The 17,067-nt window shown below is 34.1% G+C and overlaps 2 protein-coding genes across 3 annotated transcripts in view; one reads left to right on the forward strand and one right to left on the reverse strand.

The window, feature by feature from the left end:
• tub (TUB bipartite transcription factor) overlaps positions 1-13,779 on the reverse strand; it is a 50,502-nt gene extending 36,723 nt beyond the window's left edge. Inside the window, exon 1 of one of the 2 annotated variants that reach the window (XM_087793717.1) lies at positions 13,650-13,779. In XM_087793717.1, coding sequence (XP_087649843.1) covers positions 13,650-13,705 — 56 coding nt within the window. In that variant the 5' untranslated portion in view covers positions 13,706-13,779. The remainder of the gene's footprint in view (positions 1-13,649) is intronic. The other variant, XM_087793718.1, reaches the window with a different exon arrangement.
• lmo1 (LIM domain only 1) overlaps positions 1-17,067 on the forward strand; it is a 138,559-nt gene that overhangs the window by 106,395 nt on the left and 15,097 nt on the right. The gene's annotated exons all lie outside the window — the stretch shown is intronic.

The raw sequence follows: 17,067 nt of genomic DNA on the forward strand, positions 1-17,067 counted from the left end.
TTCTTTAAACTTCTGCTACAAACAAGCTTAAAATATAGACTTCTTTGAGTTTTTCTGGAACAATTCCTCTCGTCGAGGCTTCAATACAAGATGTTACAGACGAGCAGTACGGAGGTATTTGGATGTTTTTAAGTATTTTTGGACAAACATGAAGACAAAGACAACTGAGCTCCAATCGCTACACTAAAATGAATAAACATCTTTGTCTATAACTCTAAAAAAGAACAAATTACTCCGAAAATAATCCCAACCCTTAGTCGACATGAGTAGAAAATAAGGTGAACTATCACTTTAATTATATTTGTGGTTGTTATCATTTTCCCCCCAAAATAATCTTGCCGTCAACATTAGTTTGACTTTTATTTTGAAGTCTCTTTAATTCAAATCAGCAATCTCTGCTCCTTATCTGATCTAAATCATTTTCTCTAATCCGCTAATCTGCATTAAATCTACACACGTAAACAAGTTCAATTCCTGAGGACAAAATTATACCTAAATCAGAATTGAACCTTCTTTTGAAAAATCATAGTAAACATGGTCATTTTGAACTTAAGATGTTCATTAATAATGTAAATTAATATTTTAATGTATTTTTCTCCCTCTCTCTTTCTCTCTATTTTATACTTCTCCAGGTGGTTTTTTTTTATATATTTATTAGCAACTCTCTTTGGATGCATGTCATCTTTTTTTGTTTATGCATCTTCTATGAAAAGCGCTATAGAAATTGAACGCATTATTATCATTATTATTATTGTTATTATTAATATAGTAATGATTGTGAGGAGGTGAAAACCTTGACCTCTATATTCTGCATTTGCGTTCATTTTTGAAAATGCATTGATATTTCTCAGAAGAGGGAAAACGACCGAGAACACAATGCAATATAATTAAAGTGTCAGGACGAGGTTTAAACTGCAGCAGCCTTTTTTTTGTTTGGACAACACTCGTAACCAACGGCAACGGCGGCACAAACACTTCATATTGACGGGAGAGTCATTTGCAACCCCTCGTACATTCTTTACGTCTTAAAATTGTTTTTTTTGTGTGTTTCAAATAAGGGCCTCAGTCAAAACACGTTATCAGCCGAAGAAAGGGTATATATTTTAATGTATGGATTTTCTATGATTCATTTCCTCGACGCATCTTAATCCATGAGTGTCACAGTTCGTGGGAACATACTCAAGTTGTCTATAATAACCCTTATGACCTACATTGCTCACACCGGCTCCGGAGGTGTCGTCCCACACACACACACACACACACACACACACACACACAGTGACGCACACAGAAACTTCACACCCAGCTGACAAGACCCGGCATCAAGGCAGTGATTAGTTCCATGGACGTCTTGTCGTCAGGTGCTGCAGACCATCATCTCCCTCCTCCTCTCGGCATCAGCCGGTGGTCTCGGCGTTCAATAAGCGATCGACACTTTCAGAACACTAGGGTCTCTCACACACGACCTCATCAGCACCTTTTTTCGGGGGGAAGGTGACGGTCGATGTCGCCGTGAGTCATGCGGCCTCGTCACGTACCCCCGGACTACCGGTCGCCATGGCAACAGTGCAGACTGATTATCATTTTTAAAAAGCTCCACGTACGTCGACGTAGACGCACTGAGGATCCATTCACAGAAATCCATCCCCACTCATGGGTTTTTAATCCCCATCCTAGATGGTGTGTTTGCCGGCAGCAACACTGGCTTTATTTACTTCTCACGTCCTGCAGGGAGAGTGCGACCTCTGGTGAGGTGTAGTGACGCCTCTTGGACACATGGAGGCGCCAGACCATAGCTCAAGCCTTTCATCCTCACGAATGTATGTCAGCGTTTGATCCATTTTTTTTACTTCAACACCCACGTCAATGCTGCAGTTTACACGCTATAAAGACTGATTCATTCTCTCAAATCTGCTTAAGTGAGGCACTAAGAAGGCTTAAATGGTTGTGAATTATAATATGTCTCGACAGGATAGACTTTATGCGACGCAAAATGACAGACAATCCTTGCAGTCAGTTTTATTTGATCATTTAATATTCAGCTATGGCGAAGAAATGCGTTATATACTTCATGTCATGACTTACTTAATGATAAATGACACAGTGAATCCGCAAATGATATGACGGCAAATGAAAACATCTTTAAAACAGGCAGAAATCAAATTCAGAAAGTAAGAAAAATGAACAAACCAACAGACTATAATGAATTGTTGAGTATTAAAATAACCTTTTTACTAAAATAGTATAGATTGTATTGATTATCATGATTTCAATTTCATTTTTCACTTTGACATAATAACACATTCGGCCCCAAAAATTTAAATCTATGGTTTTAATTCTTGTTTTTATCCAATTAAAACAACAAACATTTTTTATAACTATAATGCAACTATAAAGTGACAAAACATGCGTCAAATGTACAAAACGATTAAATAACTTGATACAATAGTTAGACATTTATTACAAGATTTCTTAATGAATAATTCATACTTTGTATTGTAAATACACCAATAATTATGATGTCATTTAAATTAATTAACATTATTAGAACAGGCAGAGACCAAATACAACTAAAATGAGTTGTTAAATGTTATAAACACCCAAATAGTTTACAAATCACTGTTACTTACTTACTATATATTGTACTATAATTGTCACTATTTACAAAAATAAAAATAAAAAATAAATCTATGTAAATAAAAACATAAATATGTTTACAAGTAATTTTCGATTCATTTTGACGCAAATATACCCAAAAACTACATAAATCTATGTAGAAAAAAAACTTTATTTAAACATTTTGATAAATTATAACACAAATATAAAGAGTCAAAATTTACAAAACAAAAATGTGAATTTTATTATTATAACTTGATATGTACTAACTATGTCGAACAAATGGTTGAACATTTTTATTTTAAGATTTATCAATGAATAATTGATTCTTTATATAATGAATCAATTATCAAGTCAGGGGAGAATTAGCATTATTCAAACAGGCCAAAACTAAGTACGATTAAAATTGAATACAAAAATTAAGTTACAGAAAACTATTTTGGATTTTACTCAATAGTATTGTTATCATTACTTACTTTTTATTATCATTCATTTTTCACTTTGCATTAATAACGCCTTTAACCTCAAAAATGTTTTGTTTTTCCAATAAAAACAAATATTTTTTAGAATTATTTTGATGAATTGTGATGAAAAATATAACGTATCAATGGCTTGTTTGATACATCAAGGATAATTTGACATGGTATATCGAGAACATTAAAAAAAAAAAGCTCTTTTGGCACAAGTTGCCATCCGTGTCCATCAACTTGCGAAGCTAATGTGGCCTTAAATGGGTCATACGTGACCCCTGCAGGTAAGATACGGAGACGCTGCTCTGCTAGGTCGAGCAAACATCCCGCTATCAGCCTTCAAAGACAAAAGACAACGGATGCGCTTGAAACTCAGCATTTCAAATGATTCTGCTCATAATAAACTTTGCCATATTGCTTCAAAAAAATGTATCAAGAGATGATCTTGTATAATGAATTAAAGAATCACTATTTGACTCATTACAATGCTTTGATTATCAAAGGAAATGTCTTATGAAAAGTACATATCTATCTATCTATCTATATTAGACAATGTGTCCTTAAAACTCATCGTTTAAACTTTTATCTTTTCACTGTAACACTTATATTTTCCTTGTTTTATATATTAAATGTTGTTTTATACTCTGTTTGTATGGTGTCTGTGCGTCTCCTGAAAGGCTTATAAATAAAAATTATTATTTATTATGATGATGATGATGATGATGATGATGATGATGATGATGATGATGCTTGAGAAAAACAACGTCTCTTCTTGTTTTTTATCTCTCGCACGTCTTTCACTCGACAGATCTTTGGTGTTGTCACTTTCACGCGTAGACAGACAACCCTTCCCGTCAGTTTTATATTAGACGTGTGAATCTGTAGGTGTCTCATGATATCATTTCAAACACTTTCAAGTGACACTTACAGGTGCAGTGACTGATGTGTTCATTAGAAACATGATGGCATTACGTTTGGATTTTATTTACGATTAAACAACTTTAAATTTGTGGGGTTTTAATATTTTTATCAGTTTGTTAGGATGTTGCTATTCTTCTTATACTTGTGCTGCAAGGCAGGGAAAATTAATCATTTATTTTTTAAGTTTATGAATCCATCAAGAATAGTTGGTGATTAAAATCAAGATGATTTCATGAATCCATTTCCCTCCATCCCTATTCTCTTTTTTCTATTAGATCGACATCTCAAATTATTTATACAGTATAATGAAGAGAACTGAAGGAATTCATTAATATTAATTAAGTCTTAAGGTTTTTTTGGATAGTCAGTGTTTTCTCAAGTAGTAATTACTATTTTTTGTCTGATGAAGCTTCATGAAGCAGTGCAATTTTTTTTTAGAGTCCACTAGAAGGCGCTATTTTCATTTGTTATGAAAAACTGTTCTTATGAAACATCATGGCTGTGTCCAAAATCACGCTCTTCTGCACTTACACTTTGTATTTTGAGTCCACAAGTGCGAAAATGTTGTGTGTAATGAGCACTTAATTGGTGCAACTTAAACAACCAGAACATTGAGTGTTGATCGATGGACACTTTCCACCCTCAACGACCGCCAACTTGGTGACGTGGATGACGCTAAACAGAAGCTAATAACAGTAATAACAAAATGAAACACAACTTAATAACTTGTTTCAATTGGCGAAAAGCGCGATCAGCGTTAAAAAGTAGTAGAAAAAGAAGTTGTCGAGTCATTTCCAGACAAGTGTGTAGCGACAGTGTTTGATTTGAGACAGTACTACCCTGACGAAAATTTGCGCACTAGCCAAGTACGTGCATCTTAATGTGTACTATAAATCAGTGCACTCAATTCAAGATTCAATTCAAACTATTATTGTCATAGGTACTACCTACCATGAAATTCTTCATTTGCACAACCAACAAAAGTGCACAGTATAAACATATATATATATATATATAAATATATATATATATAGATAAATATATATACATTACATACTCGAAGAAGTGCGCGATTTGTGACACAGCCCATATCTTTTTTTAAACTGATGGCGCCACCTACTGACCGCTAAACAACATGACACTGCTTTGTGAAGCTTCACCAGACCATCACAAGTAATTACTGCCTGGAACAAAAGAAAAATAAGTATTTCTGCACCAACAGATGAGAAATTAGATCAAAAGAAATATTTCGATGAGTTTCTCCATCAACAGTAGATGAGGTCTACAGACACCGAGGTCTTAAGGCACCATTTAATAACATGAATGTATATTAAAATGCAGATTTTAAAATATCTTGCTCGTCTGCTTCAGATACCATATATCAAAAGTGTGAATTCTAATGACGGAGGTTGCTGGTGTGATCACGCATTCTTCCCTCGCGCTACTGTTCAGCCGTTTGGCTCAAACATGGCCCAAGTGTTTTGCCTTGAGGTTTCACCATAGCAACCATTTCCAGAGTAGTTTCTCACACAGCTGCAGTGACGGTGCAGCGAGCTCAATGATCGGAGCCGACACCGAGCTGAAAAGACCTGAAAATAATACGTGTCATTATCGGGAAATGATGGCATCTCGCGAAAACTGCTGATGAACAAAACAACCTCCTTGACTGGACGTTTTCAACATCAGCGACAGCGATCATCGAGTGATCATTTCCCAACGATCTCCGACAATAACCTGTAGTTGGACAGTGGTTTAAACAAAGGACATTTGCAAGTGAAATGAGAAGAATATCCTTGAAAAATGCTTTCAGAAGAAGATGGATGATGATGACTGGAACAAGGCCAAAGTCTTTGCTCGAGGAAGATGTAAAACATATGGTGGAAGAAAATATAGATATAATGATATATCGCTATATTTTTATTCCCTATATTTTAATTCAAAGTTATTTTATGTTTTATATTTTAATAGTGTGTGAATAAAAGACAATCATTCGACGTTTTATTGTACAATTAACTCTCCAATATTTGCAACGTTTATTCATTTGTGTGCTGCAATTCAGCCTCCGGCCACTGGTTAGCAACATTTATCATTTCCTTCATGCCTAAGTAACAAGAACATTGGCAAAATGGCAGCAATGAGTTAAAAAAAAAAATAAAGGACACACCAGGCTCCAGCAGATTTTAAAGCTGAGGTTTGGACTCATTTTGGATTTAGAACAAAGTTTAAAGTTTAAAAATTAAACTGATAGATACTGCACAATGCTCCACGTTGTCTAATAATGTTAATCTGTTCATTTTGCATTTTGTTTACATTTTTTGAGAAGCACTTTCACATTTGATTAGAGAAAGTATTTGCGCATTGGTTTGTTGTTAAAGCCAGAAAAAGTGTTGTTCTTTCAAAAGAAACAATATATGGTTTTTTCCTACAGTATCGCACTTTATGCGTATCGTGATACGCATCGTAACATGATACGCATCGTATCGACAGATTCTTGCCAATACACAGCCCTAGAGTACAGTACTTTAGAAAATGCAAAATAGTAAAACAATATAAAGAAAAACAATCAATTCAATTTACATGAAAATTTAAGATATGAAAATATTGAGGTAAAACACAATAAATGATCAAAAGAAGGTAGAAACCCATCAATTAATCCAGTTGAGAGTTTATAAAAGTGCGTTTTTAAAAAGGTATTAAAAAATAAACCCAAGACTCCTCATATTCTTTAGACTCCTGCATATCTAGAAAAAAATAATATTAAGAAAAAATACCCAATTATTTTATTTTGAATTTCGTTAATTTTTGATTTCGCTGACATTTAAGTTAAACCTGGGGGGGGCATTTCAAACTAAAATATACTATATCTTAGCTCGGTAAACAATTTAAATTGGCAACTTGATTTGTATTACATATTCTTTTAGAATAATACCAGTGTTAGCTTCAGTTTATCAGTTTATTTAAGTGACTTTTAACTTGAAGTGAATCATTCCTGAATTGCTCTTTACTCACCAAATGTAGCTGAATCTCAGTTGCCATGAAACCGTGCAAATGTGTCATTTTACTTCCATCATATGTAACATTTAAACATGTAATGAACCAAACCAAGCAATGTCTGAGTAGTCTAGTTATGCTGTGCATCGCTAACAAGATGCAAATAAATCATTTGCCAAATCTGGGTCATCAAGTCATTTTATGGGGCCCGCAAAAACGCTTAAAGTAGATTAATGTTCATGCCGAAAAAATGCGATCAGAAAGTTTCAAGGTTCCGACTCTCTGGACGTCTATGCATATTAATACAGTAGAAGAAGTCCAGGTAACTCAGGCCAAGTGCAGTCATAACCCCGTCGACCTCACTTCCAGACCAGCTGCTCACTCCTGCACTGTCACCCCACTGGTCATCTTGAATAAATCAGATCTCAGTTCTTGTTTGGAACCCCTTTTTATAAAATACAGTGATGGCACTTTTTCTTTTTAGCTGTCGCGTCAACATCTTACAAGCTTGTGAAAATCACGTAATGTAATTGAGAGGCATTACTTTATGAGCTCATATCACAGCAGACTTTATTGCCTTGTCCGACAAACACTAGAGCCAGACACAGCAAATTGCTTGAATCACCTTCAGTAATTCTGACCAGAGACAGAAGCCGGAAATCACTGCAGCAAAAAAAATAAATGGTGACAATATAAGACACGACGCAGATATGAATGGTTTGCACTAAATCCAACCATGTTTTTTGGCAACAGTTGACAACATTTTCCTCAAACTAACTAAATGCTGTTTGTGGCTTCTGGCCCCCCCAGTGTCAGAACAGTGTAACTACAATGTCGTGGAACCTCTGCGAGGCCATTGCCTCATAAGGCATGAACATTTGTTTACAAAACAAGATAAAAAACGCTCTTGTTGTGTCAGTTTCTGGTTTTATATTCCTGGTCATTCTCAAGTCTGTGAGAACTCCAGGGATCAGTCGATACAATACAAGGTCACACACAGTCTCCAGAACTACTGAGTAAAACCACATTCTTTTTTTTGCAAACATCCAGACGGTACAGAAAATTCAACTCCTGATCCTGGAAAAGCAATTTTGGGTTGCTCACAACAAAAGTGAAACTTCTAAGACAATGGCAATTTTGTATGGAATGGACTCAGCAAAATAACATATTCTTCAGAGTTGGAACAAAGAAGTCCCTCCCAGTTTTTATTTGTGTCTTATGGAACTTTCCAAGACCCTTTACATGGAGGCGATTCACTATGAAGGGACAGGAAAAGCACTGGATATGGCAGCCTTTCCTGGACTTTATTTTTGACTCCTAACAAATTGAATGCTTTGTGTCTTGTGTTTACAATGTTTAAATGGTATTTTGTTGTGTGTTTTTTAATGTAGGGGGGTGGCGGTTATTGTTTGAATTTGAATGATCCCAATTTCGATTCTTGATTCAGGTTCTTTTTAGAAGCAGGTCAAAAAAGTGTAGGATATTCACCATCCCTGCTCGACGCTTCTTGTACTGGTTCGCTGACTGGCTGTCGAAGCTTGGAATCCAAATATAAACCTTCGAAGCCTTGACACAAGATATCCAACCCTATAAGTGTGTGGTCGACCATTTTATGTGCGTGTTGTCTTGATTTCTAAACAAAAAAACATGTCCATGGTCAACTAATGTGTTGATTAAAGTGTGTCTAATATAGATGCTGGACTCTATTATATCATCAGTGTGTGACTGTTTGTACAAAACTATCTTCTCATATAAATATTTACATTAGAAAATGATCTTAAGCCCCGCCCACTGAAAAGTCCACTCGGTTTTGGTCGGTAAAACATCAAGGTCCTTCACTGCATGTCATCAATCCCGGAAGTCTCTACCTCAAAGAGGAACTCGTTGTATGAACAAAGCGTGGTGTGATTACAACTGGATGGAGGAGGAGCGAAGCAATTCTTACATCATAATGGAGTCTGCTCTCGTAACCTCTCGTTCGCCCAGATTTCAGACGGGGGAGAACTTTATAAAGTAAAAGGTTCCAAACATCATCATGATGAGAGACTTACTTCATCTTGGAGAGGAAGATTCAACATTTAAAGCATGTCAGTGAGAAGTGTTTGAGTTTTACATTAGTTCCCCTTCTCAGTCTCTCAGTACTTTATATGATAACTCTGTGAAAACTACTATGAAAACAGAGTAGTCTGGTGGTCACAAGACTCTCCAACATCTACTATATATTATCAAGTATCAGATGCAACATACTGAGACTGAGATGTGAATCGCTGCTGCATCCAGTCCATTTATTTTCAAATCATCTCATTGCCCCGGGACTGTATTTTTAACCCTACATTGATTGAGTCGGAAACCTGGCGGTTAACCTCTTGGTGTGGGAATAATCAACAAGTAAACGAATGCATAAAAGACAAGAGATAGAAGGATAAAACGAATGTATAGAATGGTCGTGTTGTGACACGATGTGTCCATACATCCCTGAGAGATATCAGCGACACGCTTGGTGAATAGAAACATGAATGCAGCAGCTGCTGACTTGTCGACCGTCTTCATAAGAAGAAGATGATGTTTCTGTGCTCGCTGTTGCCATCGTTATTCCCATAAACACAGAAGCTGTTGATGTAATTCAGAAACATGTACTCTTGTTAAAATGGTGGTGTTGTTTGTGTTCATAGACGTCAATGTTAAGAACCAGATGTACCAACAATAATGACAGGTGAACTCAAAACTAGGGCACAAGTTGATCTATTTCTTATGACGCATCAGAAACGTTTCACCAATGGATCAAAATGCATCATAAAATACTGTATTTTATTTATTATACATTTGATATCTCGTCTTAAAAATAACCAGGTATGTTTATGTATAAATAGAAATATTGAAACCTGACTTGTAAAAAAAAATCTAACTGTGGTTTGAGCAAAAAAATATATTTTAAACCATTTTATAATCAAGTAAAACATTAATAAGAATAATAATAACTATTGAGTTCAAAAATATGAATTTAATTTCCGGACATATATATCACAGTAATATAAAGGAGAAGATTATTTAAATTACTTATGATGAATCATAGATTCATGGTTGGAAATGAGGAAATTCAATCAGGAGATAACATCAGGAAGGATGTAACAGATGATGCATCCTTTAATAATTGTATATATAACTTATATTATACCAATATTTATGAGACCAAACTACTATAATGTTTAAAAAATCTGCACAATATTAACCCTTGTGTTATCTTAGGGTCAAGTGACCTGAAAACAATCTGAGGCAACACAAGGGATACCACAAACACGTTTGTCGTGGCCCTTCGGGTCACCTTGACCCTGAGATAACACAACTTCATGAGTATTCAAAATCTAAGTAATCATTACAGGAACTGAGGAATAAATAATAATGCCCAAAGTTACTTATTGTAGCTTTAATGTCAAGTTACATTTTAGGACAAGTATCCTATGATATTATCACTCATGATGTTCCTCAGGAACTCAAGCTGGCGTACAGAGTCAGCATCACACATTCACAACAACATGGTAGGTGTGTGGTTAGTGTTGCATAGTAAAAACAATAACAAATAATGATCATAATAACAATATAATAATAATGACAATAACACACTAAACAAAGTTAATAAAATACTTATAAGAAATAGGTATCATTTAAAAAATATAAATGATTAAAAAAAATACTACCATTCATAACAAGACAATAACTACTACTACTAGATCTATTTTTTTATTGAAAACACTAATGAAAACGAAATTAACTAATTAAAAATATGGGGGTTTTTTTTAATGAAAACTGCCTATTGACATAAATAACATGCTAAGAATCTACTAAAATATGTCAAAATTAACATTGACCAACAAGATGTCTATGAGAGAATGTTTTAAGCCTTGTGTTGTCTCTGGGTCAAGGTGACCCAAAGGCCCCCAAGCAAATGTGTTTGGGGTATCCCTTGTGTTCAAGGTGAACGACCTCCACCTATTACTTAGATTTTGAATACTTATGAAGTTGTGTTATCTCAGGGTCGAGGTGAGTCTCTGGAAGATGTAGCATGTAAAGTATACGAAGATTAACTTCACAATATCACGAGAGACACTGAGGGTCATTCGACCGCCGTCCAAATTCGACGCCCTCTTACCAAACGTGCTGCTCTTGTGTCCGATAGCAATCACTTCATCCAACGACTCAAAGAATTAAAATCAAGGGTTGAAAAAAAGGGACTGATTTGAGGTCATTTTCCTCTCCAGGATCCTCCATCATAGTGCTCTTGATTGAATATGTGATTATCTGTCGTGTTCAAGAGCTCTGCTGCATTTAGACTCATCACCATGTAAGATGGCCGCTGACGTACACGCCATTGTATCACCAACTGAGGGTTGGTGAACACGCTATTAAAGGTTGGACTCCTGGAGATCAACCTTATATTGTCTGCATTTTGTGCCTAATATTGTCTATGTTTTTCATTTAGAAAGTAAAGTAAAGGTTATTTGTAAAGCGCCTTTCTAGACCAGGGTCACAGAGCGCTTTAACAAACAAAAACAGTTAAAATAAATGCTGAAGCCTGACCATGAATAGATCTGAAAGTAAGAACCATCATTTTAAAGTTTGAAAAAAACTGGCAGCCAGTTAAGAGTTTTAATAGATCGGGGAAATGTGAGTTCTTCTACTAGAGCGGCTCAGAATTCTCGCTGCAGACTGTGAACTACAAATGTATTTATTCTACACACATCGATACATGGAAAATAATGCAACAGTGATGTATCTTAAACCTCTCAGCGTGGTGTATAACATGTTCCACACAGCGAGCATCTTTCACATGGGAGACATGAGCTCCTGCAGAAGTCACCGGGGACCAAACACAGAATACCAATAAGGCCTGTAGCAGCAGAGTTATGACAGGCAGGAGACATTGTCACCAACTTGACAGCTCGTGGTTAGAAAACCAAGCAGCACAATGAAGGAAGTGATTCTGATAATGATAGTAAAAATGATTTGGTATTAAAAACATTAAACTGGGTTGTTAGGATCGTCTACTTCAGCCTCATGATATTTTTTATTTACAACATTTCATTTTAAAATACCAGTGAAAAAAAACAGTGACTCTTATTTTTCATAAACTTAAGTATCAAGTATTAATACTATATTTGTAATAAGTAGAAATCTGCGTAAGGCACCAATATAGAATGATAGAGCGCTGGGGGCGCACCAGCCCAGATGATAACTTCTACGTTGTGTTATCAGTTTTATCTTGATCTTTAAAGTATATACTTTATTGAGTATGTTCTTATAGTTTAAGCACTTTGTGACCCTGGTCTACAAAAGCGCTATATAAATAAAAATTACTTACTTACTTACTTACTTACTTGCTTATTCCCTGGTGACTTTATAGGAAGTTGTCGCAACATGTTTTCTTCTCTATGGACATTAAATCATAGTATTTCTAAATGACATGCTGTGATGTATAGTTAATTTAATCTCAATTTTACACGATTAAACATTTGATTTGATGATATTGTTACAGCAAATAAAGAATACAATTATAATGTACTATTAACCAGATCAGTCTTTCTCTATATGAAGAGTCAACCATGGAAATTACTGGACATTATTATAAATATATGACGCTAGACAAGTCAATGAAGGCAGCAACGGAGACTAGCCCCTCCTATATTTATATATATCTTAATTGATCCAAATGAAAGTTACATGTCTTAATTTATTCAATTTAACATGACCGTATACAGCATTTGTAAAAAAAAATACTGGGAGGATTTATAAGCTTTATTTTGTAGAGGAATATTAAAGTACCTCTTAATTTCAAATTAAAAGACGTATTAATGTTTAATCAAAAGCAAAATAAAAATAATCATATAATCATCTTATTAACCTTTTCATCAGGGACAACAAGTCAACTTTTCAAAAATAGAATTCCAAATTAAAACTTTTGGTTTTGATAGTCATGAGTATAATAATAACTAAAAGTTAATTTTAAACTGAAAACCGAATTATTCATATGAATTACTTAAATAATAATACAGAGATTGTTAATATATATATTCGTTTTTTATATTTACAGTGGATTTGTTTTTGTTGTTGTTTTTTCATGAGCGTATTAGAAAAGTATCTGTTTTTGTTTAGATACGATCGTGTTTGTTCACATGGTTTTTCTTTCTTTATAAAACTAATGTATTTGTCATATTTCAATCTATAATAATATCACAAGAAATGAAAACAATTGAAAATATTTTAGATTCAGACGTTGACAGTGTTTTTGAGGAGGGTTGGAACGTTCCCTAGCCAGATTGTATTCATATAATAAAGATGAAAAACACCTTTTAAAGAAATCATTTCTCCTACTGAGCAGATACAGTTATATAATATATATTTATATTTAATTTCAATGGATCTTTTATGTCATACGACATAAAAACATTTCTATAATTGAAGTTAAAACATGTCGTTCTCTGGATCCAAACCTGTCAAATCCTGACTCAACAAGTTCAAATAAACATGTTCTCACGGCTCGTCGACACCGAACAACATGTACCGAAAAAAAAGCTTTACATTTAAAAACACACACCGGCCCATAAAACCTCCTGGAAGCCCCGGATGTGAACCAAGCTCCGAACCGAACCTCCTCACCTGTCGTAGCTCCATCTGCTGTAGGACACGTTCCTGGCGCCGCTCACTCCCTCCATCCCGGCTCGAGGCGCTGGACCGTCGGGCGAGGATCTCTGTGGACGGAGCTCAGTCTCTCCGAGATCCACAGGATCAACTGGGCGGTACCATCGGTACCGAGAAGGGGGCGCGCGAGGAGAGCGAGCTTGTCGACGCACGTGCACACGTCTATATCGTTTTTTTTTGCCCTCGCGTGCGCAGCGAGATAAGCAATTAATTAGTGGCGACCACGTGACTTCAACAGAGCAGGAACTCATCTGTTTTTTTTATATATATATATTTTATTATTTTTGACATTTTTGGTGTGAATATAAGTCAAGTTGCGCATCACTTTTAAAAATATATATAATTAAAGACGTTTTGAATGAAAGTGGTTGTGTTTTCATTCTTGATTGACAGCTGCGGCCATGATAACAGAGTCAGTTAAACACTCATGTTTTTATATTGCCTTAACGCGGACTGAAGTATAGGTGACACCAAAGTATTGTTTAAATCTTGTCATAGCAGTAGTATCTTCAGATATTTGTATCTTGAGATAGCAGTAGCAGTAATTATTAGTATCTTCGTATCTTCATATCTGGATAATTTCATATGTTGATGTATTAGTACCTCAAGAAATAATTATCTCAATATAAAAGTACCTGGATATATTCGTATCTTGATGTATTAGTACCTTGAGAAATTATTATCTCAACATATTAGTACCTGGATATATTTGTATCTTGATGTATTAGTACCTTGAGAAATTATTATCTCAACATATTAGTACCTGGATATATTTGTATCTTGATGTATTAGTACCTTGAGAAATTATTATCTCAACATATTAGTACCTGAATATATTCGTATCTTGATGTATTAGTACCTCAAGCATTTATTATCTCAACATATTAGTACCTGTATATATGAGTAATCTTGGTGTATTAGTACCTCAAGCATGTATTATCTCAACATATTAGTACCTGGATATATTCGTATCTTGATGTATTAGTATCTCAAGCATTTATTTTCTCAACAAATTATTACCAGGATGTATTCGTATCTTGGTGTATTAGTACCTTGAGAAATTATTAGCTCAAATTATAACTACCTGGGTATATTGGTATCTTGTTGTATTAGAACCTTGAGAAATTATCATCTCAACATATTAGTACCTGGATATATTAGTGTCTTGATGTAATAGTACCTCAAGAAATTATTATCTCAACATATTAGCACCTGGATATGTTCGTATATTGATGTTTTAGTACCTCGAGAAATTATTATCTCAACATATTAGTACCTGGATATATTACCATCTTGATTTATTAGTAACTAGAGAAATTATTATCTCAACATATTAGTACCTGGATATATTCGTATCTTGATGTATAAGTACCTCGAGAAATTATTACCTCAACATATTAGTACCTGGATATATTTGTATCTTGATTTATTAGTACCTCAAGAAAATATTATCTCAACATATTAGTACCTGGATATATACGTATCTTGATGTATTAGTACCTCAAGCATTTATTATCTCAACAAATTAGTACCAGGATGTATTAGTATCTTGATGTATTAGTACCTCGAGAAATGATTACCTTAAATTATAAGTACCTGGGTATATTGGTATCTTGATGTATTAGTACCTGGAGAAATTATAACCTCAACATATTAGTACCTGGAAATATTCGTATCTTGATGTATTAGTACCTCAAGAAATTATTATCTCAACATATTAGTACCTGGATATATTCATATCTTGATGTATTAGTACCTCAAGCATTTATTATCTCAACATTTTAGTACCTGGATATATGAGTAATATTGGTGTATTAGTACCTCAAGCATGTATTATCTCAACATATTAGTATCTGGATATATTCGTATCTTGATGTATTAGTATCTCAAGCATTTATTATCTCAACAAATTATTACCAGGATGTATTCGTATCTTGATGTATTAGTACCTCGAGAAATTATTACCTCAAATTATAACTACCTGGGTATATTGGTATCTTCTTGTATTAGAACCTTGAGAAATTATCATCTCAACATATTAGTACCTGGATATATTAGTGTCTTGATGTAATAGTACCTCAAGAAATTATTATCTCAACATATTAGCACCTGGATATGTTCATATATTGATGTTTTAGTACCTCGAGAAATTATTATCTCAACATAGTAGTACCTGGATATATTACCATCTTGATTTATTAGTACCTCAATAAATTATTACCTCAACATATTAGTACCTGGATATATTCGTATCTTGATTTATTAGTACCTCAAGCATTTATTATCTCAACATTTTAGTACCTGGATATATTAGTATCTTGATGTATTAGTACTTGGAGAAAATATTTTCTCAGCATATTAGTACCTGGATATATAACTATCTTGATGTATTAGTACCTCGAGAAATTATTACCTCAACATATTAGTACCTGGCTATATTTGTATCTTGATGTATTAGTACCTGGAGAAATTATTACCTCAACATATTAGTACCTGGATATAATCGTATCTTGATGTATTAGTACTCGGATCAATTATTACCTCAACATATTAGTAACTGGATATATTACTATTTTGATGTATTAGTACCTCAATAAATTATTACCTCAACATATTAGTACCTGGCTATATTAGTATCTTGATGTATTAGTACCTGGAGAAATTATTACCTCAACATATTAGTACCTGGATATATTCGTATCTTGATGTATTAGTACCTCAATAAATTATTACCTCAACATATTAGTAACTGGATATATTCGTATCTTGATGTAGTAGTACCTTGAGAAATTATCATCTCAACATATTAGTACCTGGATATATTAGTATCTACATGTAATAGTACCTCAAGAAATTATTATCTCAACATATTAGCACCTGGATATATTCATATCTTGATGTATAAGTACCTCGAGAAATTATTACCTCAACATATAAGTACCTGGATATATTCGTATCTTGATTTATTAGTACCTCAAGAAAATATTATCTCAACATATTAGTACCTGGATATATACGTATCTTGATGTATTAGTACCTCAAGCATTTATTATCTCAACATATTAGTACCTGTATATATGAGTAATCTTGGTGTATTAGTACCTCAAGCATGTATTATCTCAACATATTAGTACCTGGATATATTCGTATCTTGATGTATTAGTATCTCAAGCATTTATTTTCTCTAGATATTAGCATCTGGATTTATTAATATTGTGATGTATTACTATATCAAGATGTGAGTATCTCAACGTATATTCGTATCTCCAGATATTAGTATGTGAAAATATTTGAAGACATTAGTATCACAAGATATTAGTAGCATGGTATATATTCATATCCTGATATACTCGTATGTTGAGATGCTACAATGATA

Source organism: Callionymus lyra, chromosome 6 (assembly GCF_982586985.1).
Source record: "Callionymus lyra chromosome 6, fCalLyr1.hap1.1, whole genome shotgun sequence".
NCBI classification, from domain to species: Eukaryota; Metazoa; Chordata; class Actinopteri; order Syngnathiformes; family Callionymidae; genus Callionymus; species Callionymus lyra.